This window comes from Falco naumanni, chromosome 1, assembly GCF_017639655.2.
Source record: "Falco naumanni isolate bFalNau1 chromosome 1, bFalNau1.pat, whole genome shotgun sequence".
Taxonomy (NCBI): Eukaryota; Metazoa; Chordata; class Aves; order Falconiformes; family Falconidae; genus Falco; species Falco naumanni.
Genome location: NC_054054.1, coordinates 45259058 through 45274974, shown reverse-complemented (window position 1 = coordinate 45274974; position 15917 = coordinate 45259058). Strand labels below are relative to the sequence as shown.

General features: G+C 38.8%; 1 protein-coding gene across 9 annotated transcripts in view; it reads left to right on the top strand.

Annotated features, from left to right (window-relative positions):
* Nucleotides 1-14665, top strand: part of CTBP1 (C-terminal binding protein 1) — a 251666-nt gene extending 237001 nt beyond the window's left edge. For 7 of the 9 annotated variants that reach the window (XM_040591829.1, XM_040591880.1, XM_040591837.1 and 4 more), the window contains 4 exons: nucleotides 1580-1710; nucleotides 3905-4032; nucleotides 7499-7616; nucleotides 13195-14665. In XM_040591829.1, coding sequence (XP_040447763.1) covers nucleotides 1580-1710; nucleotides 3905-4032; nucleotides 7499-7616; nucleotides 13195-13381 — 564 coding nt within the window. In that variant the 3' untranslated portion in view covers nucleotides 13382-14665. The remainder of the gene's footprint in view (nucleotides 1-1579; nucleotides 1711-3904; nucleotides 4033-7498; nucleotides 7617-13194) is intronic. The other 2 variants (XM_040591847.1, XM_040591864.1) reach the window with 1 other exon arrangement.
* The last annotated feature ends 1252 nt before the right edge of the window (nucleotides 14666-15917 follow it).

The following is a 15917-nucleotide window of genomic DNA, read 5'->3' as shown; positions in this document are numbered from 1 at the left end:
GTTATCTATTTGTGAGAGCACAGACATAGGAAGGATGGATGAGCTCCTGTGAGCCTATATGATGTCTGTGCAGCAGGTGTGATTGTCACCTAGGTGAGCCCTTCTGTGCTAGTTTTGATCTAGTTCTCATAGCTGATTTAAGTAATGGAGATGCAGTGATGGTTCCCATCAGGAATGTCTTGTTCTTACTAGACAAGATCATGGGCCTTGCTTCTTCACTGTTTGAATTCCCAAGTTAATGACACAAAACTGGAAGGAGTATCCCTTAGTTTTACTCTTGTAAGTGGACTTTGGTTTTGCTATACAGACCAATGTCTATTTTATGCTGTAAGCACAGGAGTCTGCAAATGGAGAGAGACTGGGCCACACTAAACCTAGTGAGTTGGCCAGTGAAATATTGTGGGGTTTTTTTCTTATAATCTTACTGCAAGCATTTGCATGTTAATTGTTTAATGTTTCCTATAATCTGATGTAACAACAACAAAAAAAAATTAGTAGCAGACTTTCATCCAAACCTCCTTGCGGTTCATGAATTTGGCATTTTCAATCAGACTTTTAGAGCATCCATTTACATAAGCTTTAGTTTGATGTGTAGGTTTCATGTAGTTGACTTGGTGTCAAAATGTTGGGGTTTTCTTGTTCTTACGGTGAGAGATGGAGTCAGTACAAAATGAGATTTTTATCATTCATCACCATGATTCCTCCTCTTCATATGCTTACCTTCATGCACAGAAATGCCGCTGAGATCAGAAGCTGTGTTTGAGACATCTGGTAGAAGATGAAGTATTAGGGTGGCTGGAAGCAGGATGTAGTGATTTATTTTTTTTCCGTACCATCTCTCTTATTTGAACCGCCACTTTGTTTTCAAGTTGTGGATATATTATGGTGTAAATTCTTGTAGTTCTCTGTACACAGTGTCATCTACAATGCTAATCTGCACAATGCACAGCACAGCTTTTCTCCTGGGCACACAGCGTTCTCAACCAAATTCATTTTCATGCCTTTTAATTGAATAATACAAGAATTCTTCAGACCTTTATTTGAAAAATCTCACAGGGAGGAGGAAGCTGAAGTAACGTAAATAAAACAGATCTGCTGTGTTTTGGCAACTAAAGGGAAAAGTGTTTGAAAATCCAAAAGCATTTATTTCTGTGAAAAATTCATGTAGGCTTTTATTTGTGTGAAACTTGAAAACCACAAAATATGAATTTGTTTAAGAACGTGCTGTAGTTTGTCTCATGCAATTTCACAGTGAAATAAAAAGGCATAAAATGATCTGTCACTTTCATATGCACAGTTGTATCTTTTGATCATGTTACTGCACAATATCTGAAACAACGCTTCTATTAAAAGACACTGCTTACAAGAAACAAGGTTATTAAGTGCTGTGAAATAGCATTTTGTTAGAAGCATCACATTTTGTGGTACTTTCCAATGGAAAGGGAAGACAACTGTTACAGGTTAAACCAGCTCAATAGCCTTTGTTGTAATGGATGCTTCTTTTGAGTAAAAAATAATGCCACAACGATTTTATTTCATTTATTTTTATTTCATCATTCTTGTTTTTAACTTTCCCTAGATGAGACAAGGGGCTTTCCTGGTCAACACAGCTCGAGGTGGGTTAGTAGACGAAAAAGCACTTGCACAGGCCCTGAAGGAAGGAAGGATACGAGGGGCAGCCTTAGATGTACATGAGTCAGAACCATTCAGGTGCTTTTCCTTTTTCTTTTCTTTTTATTTTGTTCACTTTCTTATTTTTAAGTCTTAGTGCATGATACAATCAACAGCAACAAGTAAATTGAGTTTGCCCTTCATTTGATAGCTAAATATTCCTTAGTAAAGCAACATGAATCTGTGCAGCACTGGACTAATGCAGATGTAGATGGAGCTTGTGTATGTGGTCAGAAGTGAAAAAAGCGACATCCCTCATTTGATTCCTTTAAAAAAAATATCCAGTGGGTTTATTTAGTAAAAATAGCAGGGACTTGGGTTGAAACCCTGGGAGTGGCTTTTGTGTCATGGCTTTGAGGGGAGTGCTCCTTTGTCATTGATGCAACTCTGGAGGCATCTAATGGCAATGCTTGAACAGACTCTTTCAGAAGGCAAAGAGTTGAGATTCAGTGTGAGGAATAACTACTTTATGACACCTTTCTGGAGGAAAAGGCATACTTTTGTCCGGATCACCTCTGCAGGAAAGCCATAAATGTAACAGTTGCAAAAAAAGTTAAGGAAGGTGGTCGGAGTGCAGGTTTCATATTGTCTTGCCCTTTATCAGGATAGTAGTAGCTCTGCTGTCCTTAGCAGAGCCAGTAGCACAAGCCTTAGTTTTTGAATGACACTGAGAAGTCCAGTGTTTTAGGCAGAAATGTACCGCTCCCCAGAGTGGCATTGGTGTTAAGATATCAGCACTCCTGATCAGAAATGAGCCTATTTGATATGTTCTTGAGTCCAGCTTCTGAGTTAGTTATGAGAACAGACTGCTGTAGCTTAGTGCTTGTATCTAACAAGCCTTTTTCGGTTCAGTCTGGGCAGGGAGAAATGTTAATTTTAACTGGAACAATGTACGTAAGTTTTTGAAAAGGAACAGATTCAGGACTTGAGGGCAGGTTGTAAAGACAGGCGAGAGGATAGAATCTCTCATAGCAGCTTGAGGAGTGGGGAGATAGAAGCTTTAAAAAAAAAAAAAGAGTAGTATCCTTTTAGGTGAATTTTTATATCTACCAAGACACAATGCCACATCACAAATATTTAATTTTATTTATGCATATCCTGCATTCATTTACCTCTAAATGTAGTCATTACAGTGCAGTAGTGCTGTGCAAAGCCAGAGTCTTAACAGCTCAAGGGACTTTCAGCTACATACATTCTTCCCAATTCACATCTCAGATCTGTAGAAGCAGACCGTTGCACCTATAGGAAGCCCCATTTGCTGCATGGAGATGCCATCTGCAGAGATTCAGTTGCAGGATTACAGCCACAATTTCCTTTGGCTTCAGTGCTGCATGTCTATCTGATCGCAGCATGCAACTCTGTATTCAAGAGTTTTGCCAGATACTCTGATGTTTATTGAACTACAGATGAATTCTATCATTTCATGAATTATGACTAACTCTGAAAGCACGCTTTTGTCTTAAAATATTTGTGCTCCTGTTGTTGACTGTAAGTTTATTAAAACTGGAAGTAAGTAGGAGGAGCAAGCTTCCATTATTTTCAGGTTCTTCACTCTATATCTGTGATAGCACTTTTGCACAGATTTGTTACTTACTCTGAAAATCAATCTGTAAATTTCCTTCTTTCTGTAGAGTTTCTATAAAGGAACAGGAAAGAAAAAGTAGTTAAAAATAACAACCCCCCCCCCGAATTATAAAAAAAAAAAGTTGAGGCTGCTGACGGACACACATCTTACTTGGAAGTAGTTTTAAGAATTTTTTTCTTTAAATGACTGTCACGTTGACAGTGACTGTTGAGAGAACAGAGCTTTGTTGGCTAATGCAGTAAAAGTAAAACTGTGATGAAATGGAGAAATGGAATGGCATCCTGAATTGATTTGTGTCTTGCTTTATGCATTTTTGCACCAGAACTGAAGTGGCAGTGGCTGTAGTTAGCAATAAGTGCATTGGACAGAAGCTGATGTTGCTGCTATACTCAAGTTCTACCCTTTGAGTCTATGAGAGGTGATTGTTGCTTATTTATACCATGAATAGTGTATTAAATTAACTGACAGAATTAAAAAAAACCCGTGAAGGAATAAAAATGCAATTCTTTTCTGTTGTAGAAATTAGTCTGTGTATGTACAAATACATTGGAACCTCTCTCCTCCTCCTCCCCCCCCCCTCCCCCCCCCCCCCCCCCCCCCCCCCCCAGTATTTTTTGTCATTTGATCTTGTTTTAAATCTTCATTTAGCTTTAGTCAGGGCCCCTTGAAGGATGCACCAAACCTGATCTGTACCCCACATGCAGCCTGGTATAGTGAACAAGCCTCAATTGAGATGCGGGAGGAAGCAGCACGAGAGATCCGAAGGGCGATCACAGGTACTAACTCCCCTTACTAGCTCCTTCACTGCATATTTCTTTTTAACAAACTTTCTCATTCTTCAGTCTTGAAAGATGCTGGAAAGAACCAGCCTTAGGTTTTGTTTACTGCTTCTAGTATTTGGGAGACAGAAATGAGCAAGTAACCCGCTGAGTCTATTCTCAGAACTGGAGGAGATGATTTTGGAGGTTCATTGCAATTGCAAGGAGAAGGCAGGCACTGCAAAATAAGTGCTTTTTCGATATAACAGAAATGTACTTGTATCTGAAAAATTCAGGTTTTTTTGTTTGCTTTTTGTCATTGCATGTAAATATTATCCATTTGATGGGTTTGACTTCAAGTCATCCAGATATTGCTGGTATCTTTCATAGGTTTTCCTGGATGCCCCCTTGTACTTGTCATGAGCAGTTCTGTTCTCTTCATTATTTTCTCTTTGTCTCCTTGGTTATTTTCCAAAGTTCATCCGAATTTGTCTTAGAGGATGGTCTGGAGTTTCAGTATCTTTAACGCTGTAATGTTGAGAGATAAAGCATCTAAACTTTCATGCTGTTCCTAGTAATGCTAATATCTAACGACTTGTACACTACATCAAAACAAAGTTTTCAGTATTTTGTTGGGAGGGTACTCTTATTTTAGATGTTCCTTTCTTTAAAGCACTGCTAAAGAAGCCTGGCATTTTAAAGGACACAGTCTCTTTGTTATATAACTACCATGTAATTGTGAACTGTTCACATAAGAGGAAACTGTTAGTCTTCAACATGCACTGCTAATAAAGAAAATGAGAAGAGTGAGCCATTTGGCATTGGTTTGAATCCCTTGTAGCCTAAAATAAAAGGAAGGATTTTCATACTGGAAAATGATTCATTAAGCACTAATGTTCTCTCTTTAGTAGGACTTTGCTGTTTCCCCCTTGGCAATATAGGCAATGCTCTGCAGACATGAAGGGCCATCTGTGTCACCTTGAGAGTAGTTCAGTGCCAACACATTGCTCTGCTGTACAAAAAGCGCTAGCAATAGCCTTTCCTGTGTCTTGTGCCTAGAGAGGCTGCGCAATTTAGTTTCATTTATAGCCTGTGCAGAGAGAAGATTCTCCTCTGCATGGTGATTAAAGGCACCTCAAACTCCTGATCTGAATGGCCTTTTACAGGACTATTTCTCTCTGTTTTAGAGGTAACCTAAAGACTCCAACCGTGCCTTTGCTGGAATTGGTCCTTGTGCTTATACTCCAGCAGAACTCTAACAATACCTTCATTAAGTTTTTATATAACTATTGCCTGCTCCCAAATAGCTCTGAGAGAGATTGCACAAACCAGCGTATGATACCTGTTTGGGGGATGATTGATGTGCAAGTAAGCATTAGTAGGCTGAGATTTGAAAACTGAAGAAGAGTCAGCTATATCGATCTAGTTTTATGTTAAGTATCGTGCAACAACCTAAACATATGTGCCTAGGAAGACAGACCTGTATTTTCTTAAAGTGTGTGATTGTGCTATCAGCGATCTGTGTCACTGATTTGTGTTGAAGCTGTCAGCACTTCAGTGTTTGCACATGGTTTGTAGTAAGACCAGACTGAGGCCAGCATTAGGGAGGTGAGAATGACATTGAATTGCACTAAAACAAATGTAGGAAAGATACAGGAAGGGCGGGATAAAGCTGGATATGCGAAAGCCATAGGGGAGCACGGAGGAGGGAGGAAGCAGAGGGAGAAACTAATTGGAAAAAGGTGTACAATAAAGGAATGCAAGCTATCACTAGCATCTGACAATAAAGATGTCAAGTGGGTCTGCTGTTACCAGAAAGTCAATGATGTTGTGATGTATAAAATAAAATTAATAAGCAGAGATGAAATATCTTTAAATATATTTTCCAAGATGGAAACATTCAAAATATTAAATAAGGAGGACCACTGAAAACAGTAATGGAAGAAATGTGAGGGTGAGCATGGCAAGTGAAAATGATGTTAGATGTTTTGAATAAATAAATACTGGTTTGTAAGGGGAAGCTAGTAGAACACACCTACAGAAGTTAGCAAAATGAAGAATGGGAGGGGCAAGGATGAAGACATGATTGCAGTTTAAAAATACTTCAGAAGGATCAACATCAGAAAAGAAAGATACTGTTTAAATTTGTGGGCAATTTTGGCAGAAGTTTAGGTGGATGTATATTTCAGCTAAATTTAGAAGATGATTTCTAATCAGGAGAACGGTAGGAATTCACCCATAATGGGGCATATATCTTGTTTGATGCTGAACTAAGGAGCCCTTTTGACTTGTGCTTAGGAGACGTGGGAAGTTTTAGTGACATAAGTGCAAGCCATCAAATACTTGATGGTATCCACTAGACAAAAAGCAATTCTGTGGAAAGGCTTTTTTACAGCCCTGTTGTGGCCAGGCTGATGGATAGAAAAAGCAGGCAAAGAGTAGTGACGTACTTAATCAAATTTCCAGTAGGGAGCTGGAGGCAAAACCCCTGAACGCTTTAATGGTGGAGCACGGTCAGGTTTTTGGAAAGTTTTTTTGGAGTACTATTGCCAACAGTAATAAGGGTAGACTCAAATTTACCTCTTTCTGCCTCTTTATGTGCAAATGCACAGTAACATTAGACTTCAGAAAAGATAAATTTAAACAGTTGCTAGAGAAAACACAGGCTGCATTTGATCTCTTGTTGAAATAGGTGGAGATATTCCTGTTGCCATGAAGAAAATGTGTGTCGTATCTGTGGATGCCATTTTTTGCAGGGCTGGAGATGGTTCTGCAGAAGACAGAGGCTTGTCCAGTATGTGCTGAATCAGGCTGACAGATCTTCCAGTATCAGTGTCTTAAAACTTCAGTTATACTTCAGAGGTTAAGCAGAAGTTTTGAAGAAATGAAAAAGGGAGTTTCTTGGTGTATTTTCATTTTTTGTAGGAATGAAAGAGCTGGCTGAGGGTTAAAACATTATAGTAAATAAATGTGAAGAGCAGTTGAGGTGAAGAAGGGGAAGATCAGGAGGACAGAAAAAAAATGTCAGTCGTATTCAGGTTTATGGCGAAATTCCATTCAGAGCCCTACATTCTTCAATCAGTGTTTTTATTGCTATTACACATGGAGGGAAAAGGAGGAAAGTGACATTAAAGACAGAGAGCAGGAGGCTACATTACTGATTTTGAGTGGCACCCATGCTCGATACTCAGGTTTTGGCTTCTTGGAAAGCATGAATCTTGTTGATTATGGTTTTATTGAGACCCTGTATACAAAAGTTAGAGAGAGACAGAGAAATAAAAATTACACAGTGCATTTTAACCATTATTAACTAAGTCTCAGTCAAAAAGGGAACAGTTAGGATCAAAAATAAGCTCTTAGTGTGATTTTATGTGTTGATTTCAATATGCAAATATTTATAACTATTTTTAACAGAGACACATTAAAAGCATAAGGCATACATTATTTTTGTTTTTTTAATTTCCTCTCCCTTGCTTCATCCTAGGTCGTATTCCAGACAGTCTGAAAAACTGTGTTAACAAAGATCATTTGACTGCAGCTACACATTGGGCCAGCATGGATCCCGGAGTTGTTCATCCAGAGCTTAATGGTGCTGCGTACAGGTAAGCATGCTGCAGGTGTAAAAGGAAAACCTCCTTCATTCATCAGAATAGGCATTCAAGAATAAATAAAAGACCTTCCTATTAATTAATGAAGTGGTTTTGCATTAGGCCCCAGCTGTATTGTTTTCGTAATTGTTGCATTCAGGAGAATAATTTTGTTTTGCTAGATGAAGTCATGCAGTATGTAAGTATGTTTCCTTTTTTTGTGTGGTTAGTAATATCTGAACAACTCACATCTTTTTCTATATTCAAATAAAACAATTCTGGTCATCTCCAGTGGGTGCAGTGGAAGTTTATGTTCCTTTTGCTGAAGGTAATGATGCAGCAGTAGGTAGCAGAAGGACTTTGAGTAATAAACTATTGTTACGTGGCTTTGTGGCTTCCAGACACATGAGAGAAAAAATAACTCTGTATTGAATACAGTGGAATTGCCTGTGGTGATTATGAGAAGATATTTAAAATATTGTTTTCTAAATTATACATTTAATTTTTAAGCAGAAGCATTTGAGGGAGTTGATACATGTATTCTCAATCAATTGTGAAAGTAGATCTTAATAAAAAGGGCAATTTTTTTATATCTAATATGTACATTCCTTAGTTACTTTGTCTGCGAGTCTTTCTCTGTCCCTTTATTCCTAGCAGCTGTTCTAGCAACAGGTTTTTTCCTAGTAGCCAGCTTCGCACAAATTTTAATTATGAAAAATGTCTTCAACTTTTATCTTCCAGTATGGCATTTACTCATAAGTAGGGTGAAAGTGGCTGAGAAAGGTACAAACAAGCTGCTTCCCCTCAGTGCCTTAAGGGGAGGGACAGTGCAGTCATTTCACTATTCTGTTTTAACCTCTTTGTCCTTCTTCATGTGTTTCTCTTACCTTTGTCCTTCTTTAGGAGGGCTATCCCATACTTTTAATAGATAAGAGGATTTTTCTGTGTGTGTTACACCACTATGAGAACCCAGCTGTGCACTGTTGGGAAGTGAAGCAAAGTTCTCGTGTGTCAATGACTTCTGACAGACTCATCGGGAGGTGATGGAGGGATGGCAGGGGGGAGCATCACCACCCTCTGCCATAATCTCCTTATCAGTAGCCCTAAGGGCAGCAAAGGAAAAGAATATCTTTGAACATGCATGTATCTCGCATCACGTCAAGATGTTATTTTGGGAAAAAGTACTGTCGCCCTAAATACCAGAAGAAGGGCGTTTCTGTTTGCCTGAAAAAGAAGTTCAAGCCCCTGTGTTCTGCTCCACGCAGCGTGTGGTTTCATTGGCTTTAGTTTGGAGCACTTAGGGTATAGCTGGATGCAACAAAGGCTGAAAGGCAGGTGTTGCTGAGCTGGGGGTGGTAACTCCAACCCTGTCATGGCAGTTAAGAACAGAGCTGCATGCCCAAATTAAAACACAGTTGTTTGTTCTCATTTGGGGGGTCACAAGTCCAGCAGAAGCAGGCTTCGCAGCTAGAAATGGATTTTAACTTAGGAATGTTTGGGAAGTTAATGATTTACAAGGTAAAGACCTTATGTATTTAATTTAAGCAGGATAAACGCCGAACTGAATGCCTTTTTAAGACATTGTTTCAGTCAGTTTTTTCCATAACGAAAATTCATTGTAAATAAATTCTGACTTCTCAATTATTTTCAAATGCAAAATAAAAAATAATTTTGGGAAGTTTGAGGGATAAGTTGAGAGTCATACAACAAATACTAAAAGCCTCATTTTGGAGGGTTGATAAAGAGTAGTGTTTGTGTGGGGGTGAAGGCAGTTATTATTTTGTACAGTATAAAATACGTGGAACTTGAAGCTCAGGCTTTATGAAGAAATTGGTTTCAGTAGCAGTGTTTGCTGATACTTAATTCCTACCTGGATTAAGTACAGAATTTGAATTGATTCTTCGAAACAGATTTTTCTTTTCTTTGCAGTCCAAAATTATGTTCAACTAAATGAGTTCTGGAGTCTTTCACAGGCAGTGTGGTGTTTCAGATGTGCTAATAACTGTATCGTAGTCATGTAATTGCATTAGAAGATAAGACCTGGGATAATAATTTATATGTTAAAAAATGCAAATAGCTCTTTCGGTGAACTAAAACTAATGAGGCTATTTTATTCTGGACATATCATTTACTTGTATTTTGATGTAGGACAGAACTCTTTAAATTATCAGATATTATCACAAGCAAAGACCATTGAGCATTCATCAGCAGAATGTAACCTTGATCATCTGAATATCATCATATTCTGTGGAAAACAAAATAATTTACTGTGTGAAATGCAAGATGCCCTATCAACACAAAAGGTCAAGCAAATGGAACCTATCCCATGAGTAAAGATTAACGATGTTCCTGAGAAGGAACTGTTTGTTGTAGTCTCAGTGAAGCAGCATAATATGCCCTGTTTTTGTGTTACTACTGTGTGTTTGTTACTGAGCTGCCTGTATATAATAACCCCCTGCCATCTCCTGTGTCGCAGAGCATGCAGGTTGTAGGCAAAGGGAAATCTGACAGCCAGTGAACAGGGGTTGTGCGATTTATAGACATGTTGATACATTTTTCTGCCTTGTAGCAGGCGGAAGATGAGAGTATCTAGGTACCAGAGAGGTGCTTGGATGAGAATAGCTAAATGTTGGCAGTTCAGGAGTTATTTCATGTTGAGGTATTTCACTGGTGATTTTCAGACTCTAATGTAAGATTACAGCATGCACTTAAATTTTAAGCTCTTGACAGAAGCAGTTTCTTGAACAGCTCAACATAGTGTATTCAAGGTGCTTGTATGTTTAAAAAATACAGGAGATTAACATAGAAATTAAAGTTGCCTTTCTGTTCTAATTAAGAGGGCTACTGTATTTTTTGTTGGAAATTTAAGACCGTGGGGGAAGGGGATGGAAGACTATGAAGTAGCAGAGGAGGTATAACTAACTGATTGCTCTCTTCTGCCTTCACAAGAATTTAATTCAGTGGACTTTTTACCTGGAAAACATTTCAACTTATTGCTGCCAGAGGAGGAAGATTGGGAGCAACTTTATGAAGTGCTGGAGGGAATGTATTTGCTGATTAAGAATAGAAAAGTAATAAATAGCAACTTAAGAGGTTATGTAGGATAGAAATGCCCATGTGTAGAAGCTGTTCCGTTTATGTGCCCTCCTTTCAGAGATACAATTTGAACAACACTGATTAAATTTTAAGGTAACAAAAATTATGAAAGGAGAATGGCAAAATAGGGTTAGGAATTGTCAAGCAAAATAGAGTTTCTGTAGAGGGATGTATTATCTGTACTTGGCTACTGCCATTGTGTAGCTTTAGGAATTGTAGGACTTTTGGGTGTTACTAACAGTGTAGGCAGCCTTTATCTGAGGAGAGGTGCTGGTGGGTAGAATCCTAATTATTATAACTTGGTGTCCAGAGGGAATATTTTATATACAGAAAGAATATTTGGAGTCAAAGGAGAACTTAAACAGCGTAATGTGCTGATAAGGTACCTGTTAATGCTTCTGATTCAGCACTGTCTGTTTTCGCGAGGGGAGGCTCTGATTTTTCTTCCTGAGGGAGATGCAGTTACTGAACTTGCTCCCTCCTTGGTTTCTCCCGGCTCCGCTGTGTTGATGCTCAGGGAACATGTTGTTAGAAAATAGAGATTCTGTGTTGGAAACTGTTGCTGTGTTGGGCTTTTAAATGGAAGTTTTTGTTGTGTCAGTCATGCTGACTTCTTTGTGAAGCACCTAGAGTAACAGATAAGTTGTTTCAAAATTTGATTTGAATAAGTAAAACAATACCCAGTCTGACAGTTTTCATAGGAATTGAAGCAAATTTGATTAATAAGATTCAAATTGAGGTACTGAAACAAGCAACTAATTCCATTAGCAGCTGCAAATTAATTCTAAGGAACCTCTCTGGAGCAGGAATTAGCATAGGAAGCCCTGTAAATATGTATACAATTGGGAACGAAGTTATCTGGCCTGCAGGTGCTGTGATCTTTCACATGCTTCTTATCTATCCCAGACAACAGTCAGTGTTCTGATCTGTAGGATGCTTTCCCAGGATGACCAGGCCAGTGTATGGTGTCTTCGTCATCCCCACGCCTTGTCAGCCATGCTGAGCCCCTCTGACACACTGTTTGCAAAAAACAGTTCCCATGATGTTTCTGTGGTGGAAGAACAAGTAAACATGCTTTCACCCAGCTTTTTTCCTCCTCTGAGTTTTGCCTAAGTTTTGCCTAAGTTCTGCCCTAATTTTCTATCAGCTTGAGGGAGCTTAGGATGAGTAGCACAAACATGCATTACTTTAAAAGATACCACTGATGAGGGGTGAAATTCCCTGAACTCAACGCTTTCAGTGTTGCACTCTGATGAGAATACACCGGCAGAATAATGTGATATTTGAAAAAGCTTGACAAAACTCCAAGTGCCTTTTCTCCCATTCAGTTCTGAGTAAATACTAGTGTAGCAATTGCCACAGTGAGTAAGGGCCTAATCACACAAACTGCGTTCAGGCTTTTAAATGCATAATGCTCTTGCTACGATGCTTGGGTGAGCAGAATATAGCTGGAGAGAACAAGGGATGAGTGTGTGGCTTTACGATGGGGAGAGGAGGCAAAGGGCCAGTGTTAAGTGGCCAGCATGAGATAACTTGCATATGGATATTGAGGTACCTGGCCAAAAAAAGGAAAACATATTGTTGTTAAAAGTGTTCCTGTGTAGCTGTTGTTCATATACAGCACTGTGAAATACCAGTGTTTTATCAATTACATCTGAAACTCAGGATTGAAGCAGTAGATCTGCAAGATTTTTCTTTTTAGCCTGATTGCATCAGAGCCATCATAAAATCAAACTGAATCAGAGGGTGATTTTTTTTTTATTGAATTTGTAAAATATTTAGGCCTAGGTGCTTGTCCAGATAGAGTAAGAAATCTTTAAAATCACCTCTAGTTTTTGTGGTTGCATCTCTTTCTTGCAGTCTGCCTCTAAAGCACTTGTCCTCTGTCTGACTAGTACCGGTTCTCTTTCAGACAAGTACAGTGGCAAGTTTGATGCTGAAAAAGTTAATCAGCTGCAGTAGGCTTGATTTTGTCATCTTCAGAGTGTGTCGGTATGATTGCTCTGTTGGGGAGCTATCAGGAGGACTGCAAGATTAGTTTAAAGAAATATTTTTTCAAACCACAACAATGAAATTATAAAATTCTGTGTAAGAATCAAAGAGAAAAAAAAATCCTCAAAGGTCACTTTGAGGGAAAGTCATGGAGAAGCAGATATGTATTGCACAGACCTAGCCTGAATGACTTCTTGTTGAGGTATACTTTGAGAGGAGCAATACTTCAGGTTGTTTCCTTTGCTGTGCTGTCACTCATGCTATGAAACCTGAAATCCAAAGAAACAGTCTAGCAAACTGTTACTTCTCGTTTGGGTAAATCACAGCATCTTTTGCTTTATTTAGCAGCCTCTGAGTATTGTATCTCATCTGGAGTTCACCCAGCTGTCTTTCTCACTGGTCTGAAAACAAAAGAAGCACCTCTGTTGCTCTAGAAGGAGGCAAGGTGTGCTTGCTGGTCAGTCATCTCTCGGTGTTCATGTATGTTCTCATTTTCTTCTCTCAGCAGGTATCCCCCAGGCGTTGTAAGTGTGGCTTCCACTGGCATACCTGCAGCAGTAGAAGGAATAGTCCCCAACCCTATGTCTTTATCACACGGCCTCCCTGCTGTAGCCCACCCGCCCCATGCTCCTTCCCCTGGCCAAACTGTCAAACCAGAAGCTGATAGAGACCACCCAAGCGACCAATTGTAGCCTACGAAAACAGCATTCCCAACATCGGAGATTTCAACTTCAGCGTGTGGAAAACAAACAAAACAAAACAAAACCCTGGATTTTGATTAAAGGCAAAACCATGAACTTACAGGAGGAGACGATTATTGGTTTAGAAACTGGTCCAATATACAGTATAAAAGGAAAAGGTGGGAGACAAAAAGAAGATTTGGAAACATTTTTTCCTCCGTATAAATTGTAGTTTGTCCCTGTCCAGTGGACTGATTCACTGTTTCTGTGTCCTATGGGTTCTTTGTTAAGCAAGAGAAGTTAGTAGTTAATTATATCATGAATGTACTTGTCTGTGTACAGTTTTTAGAACATTAAAAAGGGTTTGTTTGCTTAGCTGTCAACAAGGAAAAACATAAGGGAGGCATTCAACAAACCGATTTTGAGATTAAAAATCCTTTCTTTTATATTTTAAAACATGCCCAAAAATGAGGCAGTTGGCAAACTTCTCAGGACAATGAATTTTTCCCATTTTTCTTTCTACGCCACACAGTGCATTGTTTTTTCTACCTGCTTGTCTTATTTTTTAGAATAATTTAGTAAACAAAAGAAATACAGTTTCTCCTGATTTTGGCATGAATTCCCTTATTTCAAAATGAAGACAACCTTACAAAGAGATTTTGAGGAAAAAAAAAAAAAAGGTTTTGTATAAACGAGCATTGTGCTTTTTGTCACCAGTTAAAGTATATATTATTGGTGGTATGCGAAAAAGGCACTAGACTACTGAAAAGTAGCAGCATTTCATTGCCTACATTGATTCCTTCCTGGTAATGTGGTAGGCTAGCAATATTTTTTGGTTAAAATCATGTTTGTGACTGTAACCATTTGTATGAATTATTTTAAAGAAATAAAAATCCCAGACAAATATCATATGTGTAAAAATTTTTATTTCTAGTAACTGTTTATTCAACTTTTATTAGGTTTCTTAGCTGTAATCTTTAAACAGATGCTGTCAAGTATTTCATTTCTAGCTTTACTTTGCTCTCTGTTGTTTGTAATACTGTCTTGGAAGCTTGAAAAATAAAAAAAAAATAATTCTTTCCATACCATTTTTCCCTTTACATTTAGTAAATGTTGATCTTTTTTCCTGTGTTTCTAATGGAGTTTGAAATTAAGATGGATTTTGATTTGTACACCGGCATCATCAGCTACAATATGGTAACAGCATTAATGCCACCACTGTGGGCAGAGCAGAGGAGGTACAACAGCAACACAACAATAATAATAATAATAAATGTCTTTTGCCGAAGTCCAACATGAGAAGTGTCCATTGTTTTATTTGCTTTTGTGATGATGGAAGCATGCAGCAGGACATAATTGTATTTGCTATATTGAAGGAGTTTGTTTCTTTGAGCACAGGCAGAAGCGTTTTCAAGGCAGGTTAGATCCCAGCTGGAAGCTGTTGTGGCCTTTCCTGTGCTCCTGGGTAAGATGTCCTTCATCCCTGCACTGTGTGGAAAACAAACAATCAACAAGACAAAAGTTTAGCTGCTGCAAGAAGGAAATTCAGGATAGGCAAAAGTGAACCTGGATATAAACCTCCTTGGTGGTCTCTTGTCTGTTTGTTCACTATTGATCTGAACTAGTAACCGTGCACCTAAGGTTAGTGAGCTGTTTTTATGGGCTCTGTGAAAAGTTACTGTCCCCCATTCCTGCCAGCCTAGCGAACAGCCTCGGCTTCTGTTAGGAAAGTTATAGGAGGCTGCAAATCAAGAAAGACTGAAACTTGCGGGTCTGTACCCAAGGAACACTATATAAAGTGAAATTTTGTCTCTGTGGAAGGGTGTAAGGTTTTTGCCGTGAACATTTAGAGCCAAAATGCCATCCATCACAATTCATTTGGTAAAACCATTCCTGTTCCCTCTGTGAAACAAAACAGAATATAGCCCTAATGCTGCAAGTTCTCCCGGCGAAGGCACTTTAACAGCTTTGCGCCCGGACACTTGCAAGAAACCAAACACGTTCTCCTGCGGTTGAAGTAGGATTTCATATTTCATCAGTAATTCGTTATTTAAGATGATGCTTTGTCAGGCTGAGGATGCTTCTTTAACATATGTAAAACAAACATTTAACATCTGGCTGTAAAGAATCACTGACAAGTCTCATTTGCAAACAAATTTCCTGAGGAAAACAGAGGTGATTTTTTCTTTCCTTTTTCCTTCTCTTGCATCAGTTTTGACGTGGCTTATGTAAGTAAGCTCTGTTTCCAGTGAATCAATAAATTGATGAACTAGAAATGAAGGCACCAGTATTTATTGCATGCATTTCTCAGGCTCTGTTCTGGAAGCTTGCTGTCCTTCAGCTGCGTATTCTGTCATCCATGCTTGCTCAGGCACACATTTTTTCAGGATTTGAGCCTGAAATACCGCACTAATGGGTGCCAAAAGGCATTGCCACTGCAGTGATAGCATAGTCGATATTTTTCTGCTAGTGCTTGAAATATATCTGTTGGTCTGAGCGGTGGAGAGTAATGCAGTTTCGTGCTTCTATTGGAGCAGAAGGGAAAACT